Raw genomic sequence first — 22,156 nt, 5'->3', positions numbered from 1 at the left:
TGCAGTTACAAATAAAGACACATTCTATAAAGGAGTATCAAGTCAAACAAGTACTTCTATTGTACTTTGAGACTTTTTAAAACAATTATCAACCAAATGAATGTTGAACTATGGTGACTGAATGTTTCTATATAGAGAATACAATAAAGTGTAAAATCAAAAATAGTTTATTCGTTTTTGACATTTTGATGTAATAATGTTGCTTTAATAGAGAATAAAAATAACAAAATAAAGTGTAAAATCAAAAATTGTTTATTCGTTTTTGACATTTTGATGTAATAATGTCACTTTAATAGAGAATAAAAATAACAAATAACAAAATAAAGTGTAAAATCAAAAATTGTTTATTCATTTTTGACATTTTGATGTAATAATGTCACTTTAATAGAGAATAAAGATAACAAATAACAAAAATAATGTACACAATCAAAAATAGTTGATTAGTTTTTTGATGTAATAATGTTGCTGTCTTTGTTATAAAAGTTCTTATGTGTTTTAGAGCATATAGTCCAGATAGGTTAACAATTACTGCTTATTTTTCATAATTGACTAGTCACGATTAGTTATTAGTTGCAGCCCTTTGTTGTGCAAGAAACCCACAACTTCTGTAAAAACACATGGAATTATAAGTAACACCTCAAAATAATTAAAATTAAATGGTATGATTTATACCAATTTACACCTCCTTGAACCTGATGAAATTGGAGTGTGACTGCCAGTGTTCAGAGTTAGCGCTAATGCAAAGTGTACCACAGTTGCATGCTCAATGAGTGACTAAGACCAGAAACAAAGGCCCAGTGCAGAATGTACCAAAGGCAGGCCCTTTACACACAGTCCCACCTGCTCAGGCTGGCAGGAGGGCATTGATTTTACTAGCCGCAGGTGGATGCGAGCGATTGTTTGGGGCTTAGGAGGCCAGACCAATCATCAGGGCACAGTGAGCAACAGGAGCCAACCAGGGCGGGACATAGAAGACAAGCCACCAATCACAGGCACGGATTTTTGCACAAAATGAAGAGGACTATGCATGGGTAAAGGCTGCTGTGATGCAGCCGTAAAACACCCCCTTTCTCTTGATTGGGCTACTTTTGACTATATTCACATGTTTGAAAAGCTTGAGGCTGAGCGAGAACTGTGGAACTCACAAAGAGCCGTGTGTAGGAAGCATACTGCACAATCCACTTATATTTCTTTCTATACAATACAAGTGTTTATCTATACCGGCATTCACACATGACAGTTTTTGAAGCAAACCAGTGCTTAATCTCAATTTGAATACATATTCAAACTATGCTTATGAAACTAGGTGTGTACATTAGACCCCAGAATAGTCCATGCCTGTGCGTCAGTGTTTCAACTCTATAGTCTTGAGCATTTTCATGATTTCCTCCATGCAATAGCTTTTAAATCCCCTTCTTTTCAGCCCAGATTTAAGAAATTGTACCTTATCCTTCGATGTCGCCCACAGTTATTTCACATTGAAGCCAGAAGCTCAGACTCTGTTGGTGTGTTATGCTGGAGCACAATATTTCACGGGCTGCTTGACCATGGTGTGTCATCCTTACTGTCGCACTGTCGCCTTGCTCACTCACTGTTAACAGCTACCTCATACACAGCATATGTTGAATCTCCAGTTTGTCAGTATATGAGAGAAAAAACCTGTTCTGATTGAAAAAATGTCCAGTTTGTGTCCTTGTCTTTGTGATGAAAGCATTGATGCAGAGAATCTGTGATAGATGATGGTATAATTAGTGCAAGGCCTTGGTAATTGCTTACAACCCCTAAGGCTGTTTGGACAAAGAAAGCCTATTTGAAGGCCATTGAAAAGCCAACATTTGAGTAGATTGCACCCTATTATAACCTAAAAAGACATTATCTTCTGTAGCGTGAAGACCATTTTCTTTGGGTAGGAAAGCGTAAAATAATCAGAAGGAGCTGCCTGTTGGTAGCAATGGTTTACTTAGGTGAGATTTAAGCAAGAGTTTATACATTTAAATATTAACTTGAGCCACATGTTAACATCACAAACACCACTTTCATGTCAATTAGAGCAATCAATGTTTTTCTAAAGCTCTTGTCAGGACTGCAATTAAAGCTTGCATGCATCTATAAGCAGACTACGCAGCTACTTCGGGCCCCCAAGCCACCTAAGGGCCCTCAAGATTACATAAAGTTTACAAATAAAAATCCCATTACACTTAAGCCAACTATAACATTACAATTTCTGGTGTTCCTAGACCCTCCAGCATCTTTTCACCATAGTATTTCCGTGTGGTGTTGGTAATACAAACAAAGTAGATGCAGTGATTACAGCTGTGCCAAGTTAAACCCGAGCGGCAGTGAAGTGGCGAGAGCCCCTAAGACAAATGTTACTTAGCGCCCCCCGAAGGATTGGGCCAGCACTGATTGTGTGTTAGGACTAAAGTTTAAGGTATTAAAATACATTATGACAATATAGGCAGATATGAAATAAACTACACCTACTTTCTGCATGTCCAGTGATCAATAACCCTAAAGGTGTTCTCAATGACATCAGAGGGTGTCAGACCTATTAGTTTCACATTTTGGCCTGACATTTAGTTTATATTTTCGTGTATGTTACTATTATTGCTTGTGTTAAGTCTCGAACATGGCCACTTTTTGTGTGTAGACAATGGAATAACATTAGATTATGTTTTCTCAATTCATTACAGCTTGACTGCCTCAACCTGTCTCACATAGTGCAACTTGTGGTGTGTCCACCGGGAAAACCCCAATGCAAACTTCCCAATAGACACAGTGTAAATTGTTACTGCGTAGTAAATGTCACCCACAATATATGGCCTATTGATTTCAAGCCACACCACACTGGATTTATATATTCCCAGCATTGTTGCACACACATATAGAGAACACACTAAAACTGAAAACTGAAAGGGCAACCATCAGTTGGCTGACAGTGAAACTAGTTTGGACATCATTTTATATCAAATTAATAGTCACTAATGAAGATTCAACTCAATGTGCTTTGTATCTTTGTGGATATTGTTAACAGTTAAGTCTAAAATAAGAAAATAGGTGGGCCGAGATCCTCTAATTAAAAGTCTGGGCTTACATGAAAGTTCATGTAAGTTTTTTAAACAGCAATGATTTTTAATATGCAGAAAGACAAGGGATGATAACTAAATAATGAATTCTTGTGTTGCAATAAATGTGTTACTGCAGAACATAAAATCCCATATAGTACTAAACCTGCAAAGGTACAGCGCAGTGTAATGGAGGCATGCACCACTTGAAACGCTCTTCCTGTGACGGAGCATCATAACTCTGGGGATGCTACTTGATTTCACTTAGTGAGGCCAACATCTGTAGATATCCTTCTCAAAATGAAATCTGCCAGTGGAAGAAATCTCTCACTTCTACTCGACTAAACATCAGTCTTGAGAACTTGAACAGTCAATTTCAAGTGAAAGGGTCATTCTGCATGACAGAAGCCATAAAGCTTTTAGGCTAAGTGCTTTTCTTTATGTCAAGTACAAAGAGGATGAAGCCAACATGAGCTTAAAAGTTTGAGGTGAGTAAGAACAGAGGGAATTGGTAAAGTAGTTTACCTGGTCCAGCAGCTGGTTGTATAGTTCATGACAGTTATCAAAAATGTATTTGTATGTTGAATCCAGGCACGCTTTGACGCAGTCTTTCACAACCATGCTGGCTCTAGGTGGACTCTGCAGCTCTTGTACCTGCACAAAAACACACAAGATATCATTTGACTGCAGGTTCATACTATACTGCAGGCTTTATGGGCTTATACATGCAGCATGTCGCATGTATAAGCCCATCAACATAATAAAAACAATAACATCCTAGAGGGTGCAATTGTTTGTATGTGGCAAATGAACACTTGTGTTATTGATTCGTGAAAAACAGAAAATTCAATTATAGATTTTGATCCATTTTGACAAGGACAAAAGAATCTTCAGCTTTTGTGTCTTTCAGTACATTTGAGATGGACAATGGGGATAAAATACAATATGATATATTGGTATCTTAGGGCTTGGATTGGGGCAGTGTATTGGCTTTCCTGGTTAAATAAAAGTCAATAAAATAACAGTATAATCTGAACATTACATGATTATTTATGTCCATACCTTGTTAGTGAAGTGTGACCTGTTCAATAGTATTATGGATATTCTGATTGGCGGACTCCTAGATTGACTTTCAGCTGTGTCATGTATGTATATTGGCAGACTAGCTCCCCTGCTTATACATACTAAGGCTGAGAATGACCAAGCCACAGACTGAAGGCTTTGCTAACCTAAACTGACAGTTTTCATTCCTTTGCTCACAGCTGCCATCTTAGCAATGCCTCAGAGCCTTGGCCCTGCACGTTTCACTTGCACCAAAAGAGATTTGAATGGAGAGCTGCTTTTCATATCGCACCAGACAACCTGACAAACTGTTGCAGGAGGGAGCTGTAAGCTTTATGAGCACAAGCATTCTCTAAAATGCTCAATATACACAAGTGTGTTTCATTACGTCACTCTGCTATTGGACAAGGGTGGAAAATATACGGTAAATCTTTTTGGAATCTTAAGAGCGAAAGGTTTTCAGGCAGCTTGTGTTTGGATTGATTTCCTCTAGATGAAATGCGGTTGAAATCAATTAGGTTTATGCTATTAATTGAATGGCGGGAGGTTTTATGGCCATGACCAGTGCTCTGTGACACTTTGGCAAGAGCAAAGCACCGCCGCAATAAATGCTAGAAGTAGAACCTCATTGATGTTTACAAAGGTCAACATTTCAAATACTGTTTATAAAATACTGTTACCTTCATCCTGAAAAATGTGATGCTAGTTAGTAGATCGACAGTGGACTTGAGATCTTGGAGTCGCTCTGGGTTTCCTGCTGGGAAATTGTCCTGTTAAGACAAAAAAAAAAATGGTCTAAGTAGGGTGTCCTAACATCACACACCCAACAAATCACAGCACATAAGTCAAAGCATTGAAATTGATTAGAGAGCAAAGGTCAGTAATCATACGGAAATGACTGTCTGTCCAATCGTTTAGTGGACAGGGCAGGTCTCTGTTGATGAAAGCCCCTATTTCAAGGCCATGAAGTCATCAGGCAGTGCACAGAAGTGTGACCGAGTGCATATAAAGCCTGACAGCCCAGAGCCGAGCTTTCACTGGCCCATGCGCCAGTCCACTCCCCTCTCTCACTGTGCTGTTATAAAAATTAGCTTGTCTATCTGTTCCTGTTTGGCTTGTCAATAGATGCACACAGGTGGTTCTTTACCTCATCCAGAACGTAGATTAGAATGACAGAGTAATTTAAATCAAAATCTACAGCTTGCTAAGGTGAACTGCATCAGGGCTTATCAGTTCTGCAATTTTAACAGGTGGTCAATGAACCTGTTTACTTTTACTATTTTAAATTAACAATTCAAAATAAAGTGAAATCACAAATAATACCCCCTAAAAACCAAAAGAAGTCTTCTTTGAGAGCCGCTTCCTGTGATTAGTTTGAGCCTCCTGTCACTCTCCCATAGGAGTGTTGTGTGGGGAAAAGGAGATGGCATCTGTCGAGTAAGTTTCAGCACAGACTGGATTTGTTATCATCCTTAGTTAGAAAAACTTTTCTCTGTTCAAGTCAATGTCTGTTTTACCCAGCCCGAAGGGAAGCTAACTTCACCTTCAGTAGAGCTTTAAGGATTTTGTATCACAAGTAGCAAAGGCCGAAGAGACAAAGAGTAAAGAGACAGACTTGCAGTACAGACCTTGGGAAGCATACTAAAACACCAATGTATCTCTAAAAGCAGGGAAAACATGCTGTATGCACTACTTTCCTTTGAATACCATCACGTTATGAAATAGCATGGGATTCTGTTGAGCTGGTTGGGCCTAAAGTTTTTTCTGCTGGAGCAGTTCATTTTGAAGGTGAGGGTTTGGGCCCTTTTACCACTGTAGTCGTAAACAACTAAGACCTTTCTGAGATTTTTTCACTAGAAATAATGTCATCACTTGAAAATAAAACAGCTCAGGTTTGATGCATTTGTAGTGTATGCGACATGATCCTGCTCTAAGTTCAAAGCAGAACTTAGAGCAGGATCATGGCGTAGTAGTTAAGGATGGGACCAGATGAACCTTTGCCACAAGATGAGAAAAATGATCTCATGATTTGTTTTTGTGAATCTTACATTTAAGAAAAATAGATCTCTTGAGAAGCTGCAGTTCCAAAAAAGAAGTGAAGAATCAAATTGTCAATCATCATAATAATAATATTGATTTGCTTATTTATATATATATATATATATATATATATATATATATATATATATATATATATATATATATATATATATATATATATATATATATATGAGGTTATATGAGGCTTTGTCTGTTTTTTGACAGGATTATCATGGGATTAAAGTGGTTTGGAGATTATCACAATAATTTGCACCCAAAACAAGCTTTGCGCCAATTCCCAAAATAAGTAAAGAGAAGTCCTTCAAAGCATTACCGATGAGTGCTGTATCCTTTGGAGATAGAAGATTAAACATTTAAAAGTTGTCCTTTGAACTACCTGTACACATCTGTTGTATATCTTACTGCATTTATATATTTTAAGACAGTCTTAAATTCTGCAACACAATTTATTACTTAAGTGACAGGTGTAGTAGTACAAGCACCAGTTGCATGAGGAGACATCATTCCGGAAACCATTTAAGTGCTCAGTTACAAACTGTGTTTACAAATCCAATGCAGCATTCACTAAAAGTTGTTTTTTCTGACCATGGTTGAAACCAAAATCTCAACTGGGACAAGCGAGCGAACCAAGGTGTCACCACACATCAAGCTTGTTGGAGTCAAATAAACTGGGAGAAACGCATATGTGGCAAAATGCAAAATGGCAGATCTCTCTGGGCTGAAAGCCTGTGTTTTACAGAAGCAAACTCAATTTTCCATCCGAATGTCATTATGGGAAAATCCATACGGTGGACGCTCGAGCTTGCCAGATCAGAATCTTATTACCATCCGATAGTGGCAGACCGGCCTGAGGAGAGGAGACACTGAAGGAGCTGTGTGCATGTGTGTGTTTGCATGCCAGGCAGTGGTCTGTGGCAGGCTGTACAAGACAGCAGCAGGACAGGGCTGGCAGGGGAAGCCCATGTGATTTTCCCTGACTGCTTTCAGCAGACACCTCTTCACTGCACTGCAAATCAAACATGATTTAGCCAGATTGTTCAAGTACTTAGTGTAAAGTAAGAATTCCACCTGCACTTTTTGTGTGGTGAGTTGTACATGGAAATGTATGCTCTCTACAATGTATGCACAACTCAATCTAATAGTAAGTATATTTGTTTCTTTTACAAAAAGAATGAATACAAGTCAGTGCCTCCTATTGTAGAACGAAATTGCTGGAGAAAATCCCAGCAGTTCCAGCCAATTATGTTAACTTGTTTCAACTTTTGGCCTTAAAAATTGTGGTGAAAAACTTTCTATAATGTAGTTAGTTCCTCACTCGTTGGGGAGGTAAATGAACCATAGGTAGAATAAAGTGCATCTCCCGGTACCAAGCACTTGACTTGCAAGGTGGTTGAGGTTATGGATTAAGAGAAAAGCAGTGGTTACTCCCAAGTTTTAACTGAAGCCCATTGATTCTGTAATTAATGTGCACAGATACGGATCATTATCTGCTGACTACTTTCATTATTACAAGTCCTGATAGGCCATTCTTAATGCGCTTGCACATATCCTTACAAGCTTTTCTTAGAAAAAGCAGAAGAAGTATTTTGTCTGAGCTTTTTTTTCTCCATATAAATATCAGATTATTATCTGATATTGTTTTTGCTGAGCATAAGCACAAATGCTTGTATAGCTTATTGCATGTAGCAATAAGCGATACCCAAAATGTCATTTGTCACTTAGTTCGAACAAGCGGATAGCAGTCTTCTTAGCTCATACTTTTTTGTCCTAATTCCACCCCCCATCTCTCCTTAAATCCTCTTCATCCTCTCCTGACTGCCAGAGACTCCCAGGCTCTTCAAGTCCATGGTCTTTCTGTGTCTACTGTTATCACCGTGCTGCCTTTCGATCACACTTGTTTTTCCTTTGTAGGCAGACAGTGGGATTTGCTCCTCGGGGTGTCTCTTGTAATCACATGTGGCTTCACACGGTGCACGCCAGAGAAGAACAAGGGGAAGCCACACAATCAGCTCTTCACTAACATGTCGCCAGGAGTGTTAAGTTCAAGGCTGCAGGGTCATTTTTCAGTTACAGTTCAATGTGCAGAGCGTGCAGGGGAAAAGCGGCGCTGGCAGGGGTACACCTGAGACTGGAACTAAAATATCTGTGCCACAAGAGATTCAAAGTGTTTACATGGTGTACAATAACGTCAAATGAATCCTTCCAGAAATAATAACCGACTATGTGAAAATTTTTTAAATTGTCAAGTCAACGTCCCCTCCCTTGTGCCCAGATGTGTGCATAAAGCAGACAACTTTAGTGTCTTTTCACACCTCTCCCTCGCAAGTATTTTAAAATAAAGGACAAACCTAAGCCTACCGGCAATTTAGCAAGCCTTTATCTCTTAATTAGGGCAGCGAGTGGCGTCTTGGAGGAGACTTAATGTAGTTTAATCTGTTAAAGTTGAGAGCTGTTCCGAGGACCGCTGGGACACAGAGCCGCTGGAAATGACAGCGGCTGCAGCTCTGCCTCGCCAATATTCTGGGGAAGAGTCCAGCGAACAGAATTCAATCATCTGTTTGATGAGCCTTTACTATGTTTCAAGAGCCGCAGCATGTGCTTTGTGAGTGTGTAGTGATTGTGATCAGTTTGTGTCTTGTCCCTTTTGAGAAAGAAAGCAGCCCTGCCCCATTTCACCTCTATACGAGTATCCATGGCAATGCAGTGTGTGTGTGTGTGTGTATGTGTGTGTGTGAGAGGTGGAAGGACTTAAAAGCTCAGATCAGAGTCCTGAATGATTGAAAGGTCCCGATTCAAGGTCCCCCCCATGGCATATCATTTGGACTTGGTTTTGATGATATTGACTCATATTGGTCAGCCTGAAACAAATCATATCCAATTAAATGTTTGCGTCTTTTCTTTGCATCCGTTCTCTCTCTCTCTCCTGCTCGCTCGCCTCTGCGACACACACAAAGGAGCAGAGCCAGATGTGGAGGAGGCAGACACAGGTAAATCAGCTCACACAGAGATTATCAGGGACAGTATGTTAGCCGCAAAATACTCTTTATTATAATACTCACATATTCATGGAGAAAATAAATACAATGATACAGGTCGAGCGTGGACCTACAAGACAATGGTCAGCATTTTATAACACATCCTAACCCGTCCGGCAATGGAATGAGATTTTCTTGTCCCAATCCGACCCCGTGCACTGTCCACGCAGCAGAGAGGAAAGTACTGACTCTCAGTGAACCAGACTTTTGCCTGCATTTTTCTCAATATTACATGTGAAGCCTCAAGGCCAACAAGCATAGTCTATTAAAAAAAATAAATGGGCGGGGAAGGGGGTGGTTGGTTCACGAATGGCGACGATTAGAAAAAGTGGGTCGCCAGGAAAAAGCTTGAGAACCACTATTCAGGCAATTGTATATATGTATATATTAAAATGTTTTGAGCTATAAGTTACATTTAAAAAGAGCAGCAGTCTCAGTGACTAAGTGTCGAAAATTTAGATTTCATTTTTTGGCCATATAGCCCAGCCTAAGAACAGTGAATTTGACTGTAATCTAATTATCACAATTTATACTATTCAAAATCTTTTAAAACTTGAATAGAATGGTAGTTAATTGTCCGGCTTAATTTGCATGATCAGTGTAGCTAATTTCAACAGGAAATGCACATCATTATAAAGTTATTGTAGCAAACACAAGTTATTAACAAGGCACTGAACAATTAATCCCCGGACAAAGGTCGACAATACCCCAACATCAAGAGAAAATCAGCATAAATCACCATGAAGCGAATGAGCTGTTTCTACAAATAGGCTTGAAAGTGGAGGTGATTGGAAAGAGGCTTACAACATCACACACCCATTGTCATAGAGCTTTGTTAAACGTGCAGATTAGAGACACTAATCAGCTTCAACAGGGGTTAAAGTGGATGGTGGTTGAACCCTAATATTGATATATAGACGGTTTTATTTATTCTTATAGTAAAACAGGGAGGCTGGGGCTCGGTCAATGAAATATATACATTGCAAAAGCAGATGTAATGTAGTAATCTGATGTATTTTAGATCATCATCATTTCATCAGCATTACACACAAGTTAAAATAAGGACATGCATTATGTATTATATATAGGCTAGTAGTGGGCCACCTTTTTAAGTGAGCAAGGCTCAAACCTAGTAGATTTGTGGTCTCAGGGGCTTTTTAGGGTAACAAGCCTAACATTTTAAATAGGCATTACCGTATATGAAGGGTATGTTGAAATAAAATTAATTTATAAAGGTATAGGCAATACTGATTTTGTGGAGTCATAAATGATTGGTCACTAATAGGCGGACTGCGGTCCGGATCTGGACCCAAGTGCAGTCCCGCCCGAACAGCATAAGCTCCTCATTCACAGAGAATGAGAAGTGCAGCCTCCTGTGTTAGATATGAGCAGCTTTTAAGAAATTGTTCCAACTGAACTGGGAGTTTGCGTCTTTCCTTCGCGTCCTCCCTCGACCTCTCACCTGCTCCAAACACACAGGAGCCGAGCCCACACTCGCGCTCACCCACGTGCGCGCCCGTTGCCCGCGCATCACTGTGCGTCACATCGCAGCACGACGTGAGAAATCTTTTACATTGTGTGAGATCAGGTGAGATGCCTGTTTTATTCTGACTTAATAAGAAAGATGCATCAATGCATTGTTTTGTGCAGAGGAACGTCAGAACAAAAGCAGAATTCTGCTCCACATCTTATGTTTTATTAAACATAAAATCTACTTTTAAATGAGCAATAAAACATTTCAATTAATTTAGTAAATCGTGAAAAATAACTAACACTGTTTCCGTATATAATTCCGGACCTCGGCTTGAGGAAATCTTCTCAAACTGGACCTCGGGAAAGTTTATTAGTGGCCCCAGGGCTGTACTAACAAAAATGACTTTAATAGGCAGTAGCATGCAGTGACTTTTATGGATGGACAAGCAGACTTTGGGTGCTCAATATTTAGTGAATAACACAAAAGTGATTAAAAAAAATCGACTCTAATAACTTCCATACCTGCTCATTTTATTGACAAATTCATTACACAAATTAGGGCTCTGTGTTGTTAAATGCCTGTATTTCATTAGAAACGTGAACAGAGCGGAGCATGAAACGGCCTCTGCACACGTCACAGACTGAGCAAGGGAAACAAAGACTGAGCACTCAAACGTGGACCAAATCATAGGATTGTTTTGGGATACATGTTCTTATCCAGATATCATCCAGACCGTCCTTCTATCGCCTTGAGTTGTACGTCTGTCTCGCTGTATCTTGTGATTAGTTTGTAGAAATAAGGAGATTTCTGAATGACTAAAACAATCTGAGAACACCACTGGCACTGTTAGCAAACAAAACATATAGTGCTTTTACTTGAAACAAAAGTTCAAACTTACAAACTAACCACATCAAAATTTGAACTAAACCCGGAACAAATCCTGGACTTGACCAGGACTAATCCAAGACAAGATCAGGACCAAACCAAGTCTCAATCATGTGGGACTAAATTGGGGTTAAATTAGCTTTTAAAGAACCATAGCACCTTAAATGACTGATCTGGTCTTAAACTTTTTGTTCTATATGGCTTTGGCTCAATTACATTACAAAGATGCTCTACTCTAGACAGTGATGGATATTAAACTTCATTAGCCCGTACAAAACCCATAATTTTGAATTATTTTATGTACTTATCTTATTTTTTCTATTGGAACCTAATCAACAATAAAAAACAAACAACCAATCAGATGTCATGTGGTTAATGTGGCTAATCTACTTAAAAACAAAACCAAGCATTAAAGAACAGCATTAATCAGTGCGCTATATACTAAAATATTCATCGGCAACACAATATACAACAACATATAATGAAAACAAATCATAATAAAAATCCTGGCCTCATCACCATGTTTCTGAACTGAGTCTGATAGAGTTGTAAAGGAGCCGGTTACAAGGCTGCATCGGTTTCCAATAATGAAATAATAAAAAACACAAGGGAAAGGCCATATTCACCTCAGGATAAATAATGCACTACATTGTAAAACACAAGGCAGAACATAAAATAATCACACCTACCCGATATTTGGAGAGGTCGATCCGCAGAGAGTTATGAAGCTGGTCCAGCAATTTGACAAACTTCTCTCTCTGCAAAGAAGAGTACATGGTGTGTCAAGTGAGCACATATTGACAGCATGAGCTACACAACAGCACGATAACAAACAATCTCTTACGTTATTCATTTCTATATGTTTACCATTTTACATTGACACGTTAAAACATAGTCAAACTGTTTATATATTTTAACAGGGCAAAATATACATCCTTCAGCAGCACAGACGTGATGGTGGTAAAATGTCAACATCAAACAAGGTTTTAGTTGTTGTGAACTATATTTTCTGTCTGTCTGGAGGCTTTCTGAGCACAAGTCAAGGCAAGGAAGAAGCACTTTGACCCAGGACTATATACCACTGCCTTTACCATCCATCAGAGCTATAAATCTGTGCACTTACCCCAAAGTTGGAGGCTGCGAATCTGTCTGAAGCCGATGCTGTGGTTGTGGTGGTGGTGTGGGCGAAGTAAGCGTTTATATTTGCGAGCAGGTTGCTCATCACTGCTGGCACGCCGGGACACATGTATTTGGCAGAAAGACAGGAAAAATGCCTGTGAATGAAATAAACAGCTGTTAACATTTATGGTGCAATATATACGTTGGGACATGACTGAAATACATAAAGACAACAATGCAATGTGGCTGAGCATAAAATAGCACCAAATACATTTATTTTCCATTAATTTAACTATGTGAGACAAAATAAAATAAAAACCTCTTAGGCATTGCATTTAAAAGACACAATACTGACATTAATTAGTGCAAAAAGAAAAGTATGTTTATGTAAATCTCTGCAAAGAAAACAAGATTTGTCTACTGTAGTATTTCTTCTTACTGCTGAATACGGGAACATATTTTAATGTTCCAAACAATTACTCCTGTGAAAGAGTTACTGCAAAAGTACTTGACTGCGTGCCGCTTGCTCACGTAATAACAATAAATCAAAGCTATCAAGTAGTAAATAAGCTCTGGATGACCTATAGCTTGCATATAAGTCTTCTGAAAGCAGCGCAAGCGACAGTGAAAACAGTCAAAGCTTTATCGAAGGCTAGTATACTTCATAATTGCGTTATAAAGACCAGAGGAATAGGGGCACGTTTTAATAAGCTCACAAGTAATTATCGTAAATGGAAACTATATTTCAGCTGTAAATAAAGAGCATATGTTGCTTTAAACACTTTAAACTAGTGCTTACCAAGCGCAATGCCACCTACATCATTATTTATGGTACACATCAAGTCCGGCCGCTTCCTCTATCTGGATATTAAAATAGCACTTTTGCCTACATTCTCTTCCTCCGTATGTATACAAACTGTTGTAATATGTTAAGGAAATCTAAATGTACTGCATTTGCCTCCCACTCTGCAAAAAATATGCATGGATTTTAACCTTAAAGTATAGAAAGATGGATTTAGACACGGGCAATTTATCAGAATGCAGATATCCTGAACTTGTTCTACAGTAAGTAAGTCGAGTAAAACAAAAGCCACAAAAAGCTGATAAAAAAAAGGAGAAAAACAACAACTACAACAACAACAACAACAACAACAACAACTACAACAACTACAACAACAACTTGCAAATAAGGTTTGGAGTGATATTTCTGCACTTTTGTTTGATAATTAAACCTTCACTAATATGTTTGAAGAAATATTTTAACACATTTCTGTTGGATTTACATAATATCATATTGTGTAAGACGTACATCCGAAATTAAAAAAACAACAACATTATCTTCATAATTCAAAACAACAGTGATATTCACATCACTGTTGCTGAACAAAGCAAAAAGGTTTCAGATGGAGTGTGCGCCATCACGAGACAGCAGCACTGCTTTCACAAGAAGTTTGAGTGAGAGTTAGTCTTAAGGTCACTTCCATTTGAAGCCACATCTCCAGTGACCAGAGAAAAGACAACACTGGCCCTCTCTCTCTCTCTCTCTCTCTCTCTCTCTCTCTCTCTCTCTCTCTCTCTCTCTCTCTCTCTCTCTCTCTCTCTCTCTCTCTCTCTCTCTCTCTCTCTCTCTCCTTCCTAATGGACCATCGACACAAGAACTCCTGGTCGTCTGACCTTCAGGTGCCCCTCCCCCACCCAGGCTCCTTTGTCCCTCACCTCTGCATTCAGGCAAAGGCCAAAGTTGCCATTTTCTCAGCTGAAGAATGCACAGGAGAGCGGATCTCAAAATGTGCTCCTGAAAACACCTCAGCACCTTAGACTTTTCAACATCTTTGAACGCTAAATCCTGCACAAAGATCAGCACGCTGTGGGCGGCTCTGAGTGATCCAAGAGCAAAAGGAGGTCTTAATCCACATCTGAGCTACGTCTCCAGGACTTAGTCAGAGCTGGTCCTTTCATTGGACACGGAAGTCTGATCCAGAAGTGGCTGAAACCTGCAGAGTCTGGCATTAAAAAATATTTGAGATTCCCCTTAGATTTATTCAAGAATTAATCAAATCTTACTTTTCAACAATAGCGTTTCTTTTAACTAAGTTGAACCCAGGCATAACCCGCGTAATCAAATTTATAATGAATTGCTTTGATATCTTTGTTATTAAACCAAAAAAAAACATTCTAGTTTATTGATCTTTTTGGACTTAAATAGTTAGTCACTGAGTTGTTTTTTACACAAGACCAACTTGTTTAACTCAAGCTTTTAGGGTCTAAACACAGAGTACAAGGGCTTCTCTGCTACATAAAGTGAAAGTGTTTGGAGTAATGATTGCAGTTTTACTCCTACTACACAATTGCACAGACGCACCACCACACGGCTCATCAGGAGGCCTATCTAATTACTCCGCTTTCAGCCTCCAAATTACCCGTGAGTAGTTGGGATTACGCGAGCGAATGATGCAGGGAGAGTGGCGATGGCATCCGCTGAAATCCCCCGGCACGTTTAGCGTTCGATCTCTGAGACCTGGAGAACTGCTGCGCCATAAACTCTCATATAATTTTGTGGCCTCAGATGGCTGGCGATATTAAATGTGAATGGGGTACCAGTGAGAACGGGATGGTTTGTAGATACCATGATTTATGCAGCCATCATAACGGGAAAGACAGGGAGTGTAGATTTGATGAGGAGGAAAGTGGAAAGGTAACGGCTTTCATAAATTCCTGATGAAGTATAATAAGCACCGATATGGGAAAAAGGGGTGGAAAAAGCACTGGGAGGAAGCCTCAAGCGGTGACTCCAGAGAACGCTGGTATTAAAAGACAATGCTTCACTCATGTGGACTTAAAAAACCTGTCTGCCTTCAATATGCCACAATACACTTTCTCTCTAAAACAGTAGTAGTCTGTCACGTTGCAACTCAAAATGATTCAGTTGCAGAATTTCACCAGGCGATAAAACAATGTATAGCTGAGGCTGTTATGTCATCAAAAAACACTTTTACTTGGGTGGCAGCACAGTCTGAATGTGGTATCAAGGTTTGTATAGTATACTTATCATTTATAACAATTGTAAAAACTCAGTTAACTTTGGCTGAATGTAAAAGTGTAGATCTCCTCTCCAATAACTCCCACAACGGTCAATTTGCCAAACCAAAAATACAGTTCTTGAGTATATATATCTTCTCTTTTCATGTTCATATCACTTAAGACATGTAGTGATTTGATCCCTTCCTCTATACAGAATCACATGTCGAAGAAACTGAGACTTGAGATATTTATGGCAGCAAATGGTCATGAAAGAAGTGTTTATGTCCACCTGTGATCAATATGACCAGTGCAGTTAAGAAGTTTTTTCCACAGCACCAATGGTCAATCAATCAAACTCAGAGAAGTTCAATAGTCCTTCGAGCTGAGATTCTGCTGAGGAAACATCTTTACTAGGCCTCCTCCTGCTCCCTGCTCTCCTCCACTCTGTCCAATGAGACAGTGACATATGGGCGAGGCAAAAGGCCATAGATCAGGGTGGTACTAACGTCATAGCCTGATAGATGGACTCCACTCCGTATCTCATGGCGAACTCATCCACTATCTCCTGGGACACGTCGTCAAAGTAGACCTTCCACGCCTCGTCCCCTTTCACCTGGGGGATCTTCACCACGCCGCCGTTCTTCACCTCCGTCAGGCAGTGGAACAGGTTCTGTGAGTGGCGTGGAAGAGATAAGAGCGAGTGGGTGAGGTGATGAAGCACTCTGTCACAACAAGTAATGAAAGAGATGTTTCTGTCTGCGAGCCGTCACGTGTAAGTGAGGATTATGGCCCTGTCCGGCTGTAACTGGTTTGGAAGAGGCGGTTGTCACATTATGATGCTTACCTCGTGTAAACAGGTGTACTGGCCGTGGGGCGGAGCCACGTTCTCCTCTCCCTTCATTTCAACGCTGATCTTCAGTCTGATGGCGCCAGAGACAGCCGACTTGTCTGTTCTTTTATCTAAAACACAAAGGTGCGAATTTTTAATAGCTTCACCCTTGCCAAAACGTTAATAGTACAGTTTTATATCAATGGTGTAATCAATGGTATGGATGTTTTGCCTTAACATCACAGTAATAGCAAGCAGATTGTATTACGAAATCAATGCACATCCTGTTTCCATATTAAGAGAATAATAACCATGTTCACTAGCAATATGTAATATACCAAGTTTATTCTAGTCACCAATGGAGGACCTTAAGAGGAAAAGTATATAACCTTGCACCATATCTCATTAAAAGTTTCTGCAGATATTGACCTATATTAAAGTGAATTGGTATAGATTTCCCTCTCCTTGAACCGACACCTTAACGTGGTGGAGGGGTTTGAGTGCCCGAATGATCCCGGGAGCTATGTTGTCGGGGGCTTCATGCCCCTGGTAGGGTCTCCCAAGGCAAACAGGTCCTAGGTGACGGGTCAGACAAAGATCGGTTCAGAAGCCTCTTATGACGACGACACGAACAAGGCCGTTTACGTCGCCCGCATCGGCGTCACCGGGGCCCCATCCTGGAGCCAGGCCTGGGATGGGTGCTCCATGGCGAGCGCCTGGTGGCCGGGTCTTACCCCACGGGGCCCGGCCGGGCACAGCCCGAAAGAGCGATGTGGGGCCGCCCTCCCGTGGGCTCACCACCCGCAGGAGGATCCATAAGGGGCCGGTGCAGAGAGATCTGGGCGGCAGTCGACGGCAGAGGCCTCGGCGACCAGATCTCCAGACACAGAGACTATGGAATGTCACCTCGCTGGGGGGGAAAAAGCCTGAGCTTGTGCGGGAGTTGAGCGATACCGACTAGATATAGTCGGCCTCACCTCCACGCACAGTTTGGGCTCTGGAACCCATCTCCTCGAGAGGGGCTGGACGCTCCACTTCTCTGGTGTTGCCCGCGGGGAGAGGCGGCGGGCTGGTGTGGGCTTGCTGATAGCCCCTCAGCTCAGCCGCCACGTGTTGGAGTTTACCCCGGTGAACGAGAGGGTCGCGTCCCTCCGCCTTCGGGTGGGGGACAGGTCTCTCACTGTTGTGGCGGCCTACGGGCCGAACAGCAGTGCAGAGTACCCGGCCTTCTTGGAGTCCTTGGGAGGGGTACTGGACAGTGCACCGACCGGGGACTCCGTTGTTCTACTGGGGGACTTCAACGCCCACGTGGGCAATGACAGTGACACCTGGAGAGGGCTGATCGGGAAGAACGGCTTCCCCGATCTGAACCCGAGCGGTGTTCAGTTATTGGACTTCTGTGCTAGCCACGGATTGTCCATAACGAACACCATGTTCAAGCACAAGGGTGTTCATCAGTGCACATGGCACCAGGACACCCTAGGCCGGAGGTCAATGATTGACTTTGTTGTCGTGTCATCAGACCTCCGGCCGCGTGTCTTGGACACTCGGGTGAAGAGAGGGGCAGAGTTGTCAACCGATCACCACCTGGTGGTAAGTTGGATCCGCTGGCGGAGGAGGAAGCCGGACAGACTTGGCAGACCCAAGCGCATTGTGAGGGTCTGTTGGGAACGTCTAGTGGAGCCCTCTGTAAGTAGGGTATTCAACTCGCACCTCCGGGAGAGCTTCTCCCATGTCCCGGGGGAGGTTGGGGACATTGAGTCCGAGTGGACCATGTTCTCCGCCTCCATTGTTGATGCGGCTGCTCGGAGTTGTGGTCGCAAGGTCTCCGGTGCCTGTCGTGGCGGCAACCCCCGAACCCGGTGGTGGACACCGGAAGTAAGGGATGCCGTCAGACTGAAGAAGGAGGCCTATCAGGCCACTCTGGCTTGTAGGTCTCCGGAGGTCATCGACGGGTATCGGCAGGCCAAGCGAGCCGCGGCTCGTGCTGTCGCAGAGGCAAAAACCCGGGCCTGGGAGGAGTTCGGGGAGGCCATGGAGGAGGACTATCGGTCGGCACCAAAGAAATTCTGGCAAACCGTCCGGCGCCTCAGGAGGGGGAAGCAGTGTCTCACCATCACCGTTTACGGTGCGGGTGGAGGCCTGATGACCTCGACTGGGGATGTCGTCGGACGGTGGAAGGAATACTTTGAGGATCTCCTTAATCCCTCAGTCACGTCTTCCAAAGAGGAAGTAGAGACCGGGGACTCGGAGGCTGGCTCATCCATCACCCAAGCTCATCCATCGGTGGCAGGACTCCGGGGGTGGATGAGATCCGCCCTGAGTACCTAAAGTATCTGGATTTTGTAGGACTGTCTTGGTTGACACGTCTCTGCAACATCGCGTGGCGTTCGGGGACCGTGCCTCTGGACTGGCAGACCGGGGTGGTGGTCCCTCTGTTCAAGAAGGGGGACCGGAGGGTGTGTTCCAACTACAGAGGGATCACACTCCTCAACCTCCCGGGTATGGTCTATTCCAAGGTACTGGAGAGGAGAATCCGACCGATAGTCGAACCTTGGATTCAGGAGGAGCAGAGTGGTTTTCGTCCCGGTCGTGGAACACTGGACCAGCTCTATACCCTCCATCGGGTGCTCGAGGGCTCATGGGAGTTTGCCCAACCAGTCCACATGTGCTTTGTGGATCTGGAGAAGGCTTTCGACCGTGTCCCTCGGGGTGTCCTTTGGGGGGTGCTCCGGGAGTACGGGCCCTTTGCTCAGGGCTGTCCGGTCCCTGTATGACCGGAGCAGGAGCTGTGTTCGCATTGCCGGCAGTAAGTCAGACCTGTTCCCAGTGCATGTTGGACTCCGCCAGAGCTGCCCTTTGTCACCGGTTCTGTTCATAATTTTTATGGACAGAATTTCTAGGCGCAGTCAGGGGTCGGAGGGTGTCCGGTTTGGGGACCACAGGATCTCATCTCTGCTGTTTGCAGACAATGTTGTCCTGATGGCTCCATCAAACCCGGACCTGCAACATGCACTAGGACGGTTTGCAGCCGAGTGTGAAGCGGCTGGGATGAGAATCAGCACCTCCAAATCCGAGGCCATGGTTCTCGACCGGAAAAAGGTGGCTTGCCCTCTCCAGGTGGGTGGGGTGTCCTTGCCCCACGTGGAGGAGTTCAAGTATCTCGGGGTCTTGTTCACGAGTGAGGGAAGGATGGAGCGTGAGATCGACAGGCGGATCGGTGCAGCGGCTGCTGCACCGATCCGCCTTTTGTGGTAAAGAGGGAGCTGAGCCGAAAGGCAAAGCTCTCGATTTACCGGTCGGTCTACGTTCCTACCCTCACCTATGGTCATGAGCTTTGGGTAGTGACCGAAAGAACAAGATCGCGGATACAAGCGGTCGAAATGAGTTTCCTCCGCCGTGTGGCTGGGCGCTCCCTTAGAGATAAGGTGAGGAGCTCGGCCACACGGGGGGAGCTCGGAGTAGAGCCGCTGCTCCTCCACGTCGAGAGGAGCCAGCTGAGGTGGCTCGGGCATCTGTTCCGGATGCCTCCTTGGCGCCTCCCTCGGGAGGTGTTTCAGGCATGTCCCACCGGGAAGAGGCCCCGGGGAAGACCCAGGACACGCTGGAGAGACTATGTCTCTCGGCTGGCCTGGGAACGCCTCGGGATCCCCCCGGAGGAGTTAGAGGAAGTGTCTGGGGAGAAGGAAGTCTGGGAGTCCCTGCTCAGACTGCTGCCCCCGCGACCCGGCCCCGGATAAAGCGGCAGAAGATGGATGGATGGTATGGATTTCAAAAGGTCTATATGCAGGCCACATCTTTCAGATATAATGGCTTCTAAACTGCCATTGTGGTTCTGCTGTGCACTTTATTATATGGCCATGATGGACTATACCTTTCAACAATCAGTTAAAAGACACAAATGTGAAATACAGTATAATGACTCAAAATGATCAGCGACACGAGCGCTGCAAAAAGATAAAGGCTAGAGTTCAAGAGTACCTGAAGAGGACAGAAGAGTGGAGTAGGTTGAGGGAGAACACTCACATCAGTAAAAAAAAAATGTTTAAACATTCATCGAGGAGGTTTAAAAAAGCTCAGAGCAGCAGCAGTGAGCAGGGGTGACAATTACCACAAATTGCCTCCTTTTAGCTCGAGAGGAAGGCAAACAAAGACAGCACGGACCGGTCATTCTATTCAGCTATGTGGAGCAGGCTGAATGCGTCCATTCAAACTCGCACGGCAAGACACCAGCTAGACCCTATATCCAATGCTGAACCACAAATCACAGGCCAAAGGGCATGATGGGTAATTATGACCTCAGCTGAATCATTGCCTGACCAGCGACCGCAATAAATAACCAGATGAAAGTATTATTTTGTGTTTAGTAGGTGTTGTGAGGCAGTAGTGATTCATACCCAAATTATACCAAACGTCCATTTCTCCGCTCAGAGTGCGGACCTCGATGATGGTTTGGCCCAAGAAATCATCCGACTCCCGCTTGAAATGTTGCTTGACCCGCGATTTGATGTCATCGTCCTCATCCCAAACGCGCACCTTGATGCGGTCCGTGGCGTTGTGGCATTCACTGCGATTTGGGAGATGATTACACTCGAGTCAAAACAGAAACGCTGAGACATGAGCAATGGCAGGAGCACATTCAGTGACAGCTCATCAGGTTTGGGGGAATTCACTGGAGCGGAATGACAGTCAGAAGAACAATTCGAGCAGAAACTATTCTGACAACAACAATTCTTAACCCTTTATAGGATGACAATTTGATCACTGACAGTAAATAGATAGAAAGTATATACAGTATAGGTTTGAAATTCTGTCAGCATCAAAAATGTGTGGTTTGATTAAATCTCATAATTGATTTGGTTCAGAGACAGAACCCATGACACAAGATATCAATACTTTCAACATGAGTGGATCTTCAGTTTGAATTGTCTGTGTACTTCACTCATAGAGGCATTTATACAAGCCCTGGAGGTCCTTGTCCTCCATCATTATGTCAGCCTTATTTAAATCAATGTATTCAAATCAGTAACGTTTTACAGTAGCAAAACTGTTAAATTGAGCAGAGCTATCAACAGTTAGTTGGAGATGGGAGTCGGATTGTTAGGTTCTTGAATTAAAAACGACAGATTACATTTTGTCCTAATGACATCTTGGTGCAGCAGTCAGCCTCCCCCTCACTTACAAATTCTTTACAAGAGAGACGCAGACTGCTGCACTTGCCTAGGACTCTGCTTTCTGCCAAGCACACACTAATGTATTGCTCTATTAATCTACATCCCTGTAGTAATGGGAAAGAGTTTTATTACAGCCACTACTGGAGTCTCATTACAGGTGTGTCTTTAGCTGCTGCTGCATGCAAACAGTTAGTCACAGGGCAAAGAAACACTGAGCAATTAGTAAAATCAAATCAAAATATGAATACAAATTATAATTCATGTATATTAAAAAAGAGTAATATAAACTACACCATACTTATTAAGACTGAAGGTTGTGTTTGTTTTTATAGGATTGTAAATTATGACGCAAAAAGTGAGAGTGATGGCTTTTCTGCTGACTCTGAGGAAATGTTTAAGCTCAAAGCCTGTTTTCCATTGATGGCTCACTA

General features: G+C 42.6%; 1 protein-coding gene across 3 annotated transcripts in view; it reads right to left on the bottom strand.

Annotated features, from left to right (window-relative positions):
- Positions 1-22,156, bottom strand: part of LOC140381675 (protein unc-13 homolog C) — an 80,908-nt gene that overhangs the window by 34,951 nt on the left and 23,801 nt on the right. For all 3 annotated transcript variants that reach the window (XM_072465755.1, XM_072465757.1, XM_072465756.1), the window contains exons 9-15: positions 20,949-21,118; positions 16,567-16,682; positions 16,229-16,392; positions 12,706-12,856; positions 12,272-12,340; positions 4,808-4,897; positions 3,591-3,719 (exon numbers count right to left, since the gene is read on the bottom strand). In XM_072465755.1, the coding sequence (XP_072321856.1) occupies positions 3,591-3,719; positions 4,808-4,897; positions 12,272-12,340; positions 12,706-12,856; positions 16,229-16,392; positions 16,567-16,682; positions 20,949-21,118 (889 nt within the window). The remainder of the gene's footprint in view (positions 1-3,590; positions 3,720-4,807; positions 4,898-12,271; positions 12,341-12,705; positions 12,857-16,228; positions 16,393-16,566; positions 16,683-20,948; positions 21,119-22,156) is intronic.

The sequence above is a fragment of the Eucyclogobius newberryi genome, unplaced genomic scaffold, assembly GCF_026437365.1.
Source record: "Eucyclogobius newberryi isolate DKJ021-1_F unplaced genomic scaffold, fEucNew1.0.hap1 SCAF_5, whole genome shotgun sequence".
Classification (NCBI taxonomy): domain Eukaryota; kingdom Metazoa; phylum Chordata; class Actinopteri; order Gobiiformes; family Gobiidae; genus Eucyclogobius; species Eucyclogobius newberryi.
Note: the sequence above shows the minus strand (reverse complement) of the source record. Positions and strands in the feature narration are given on the sequence as shown.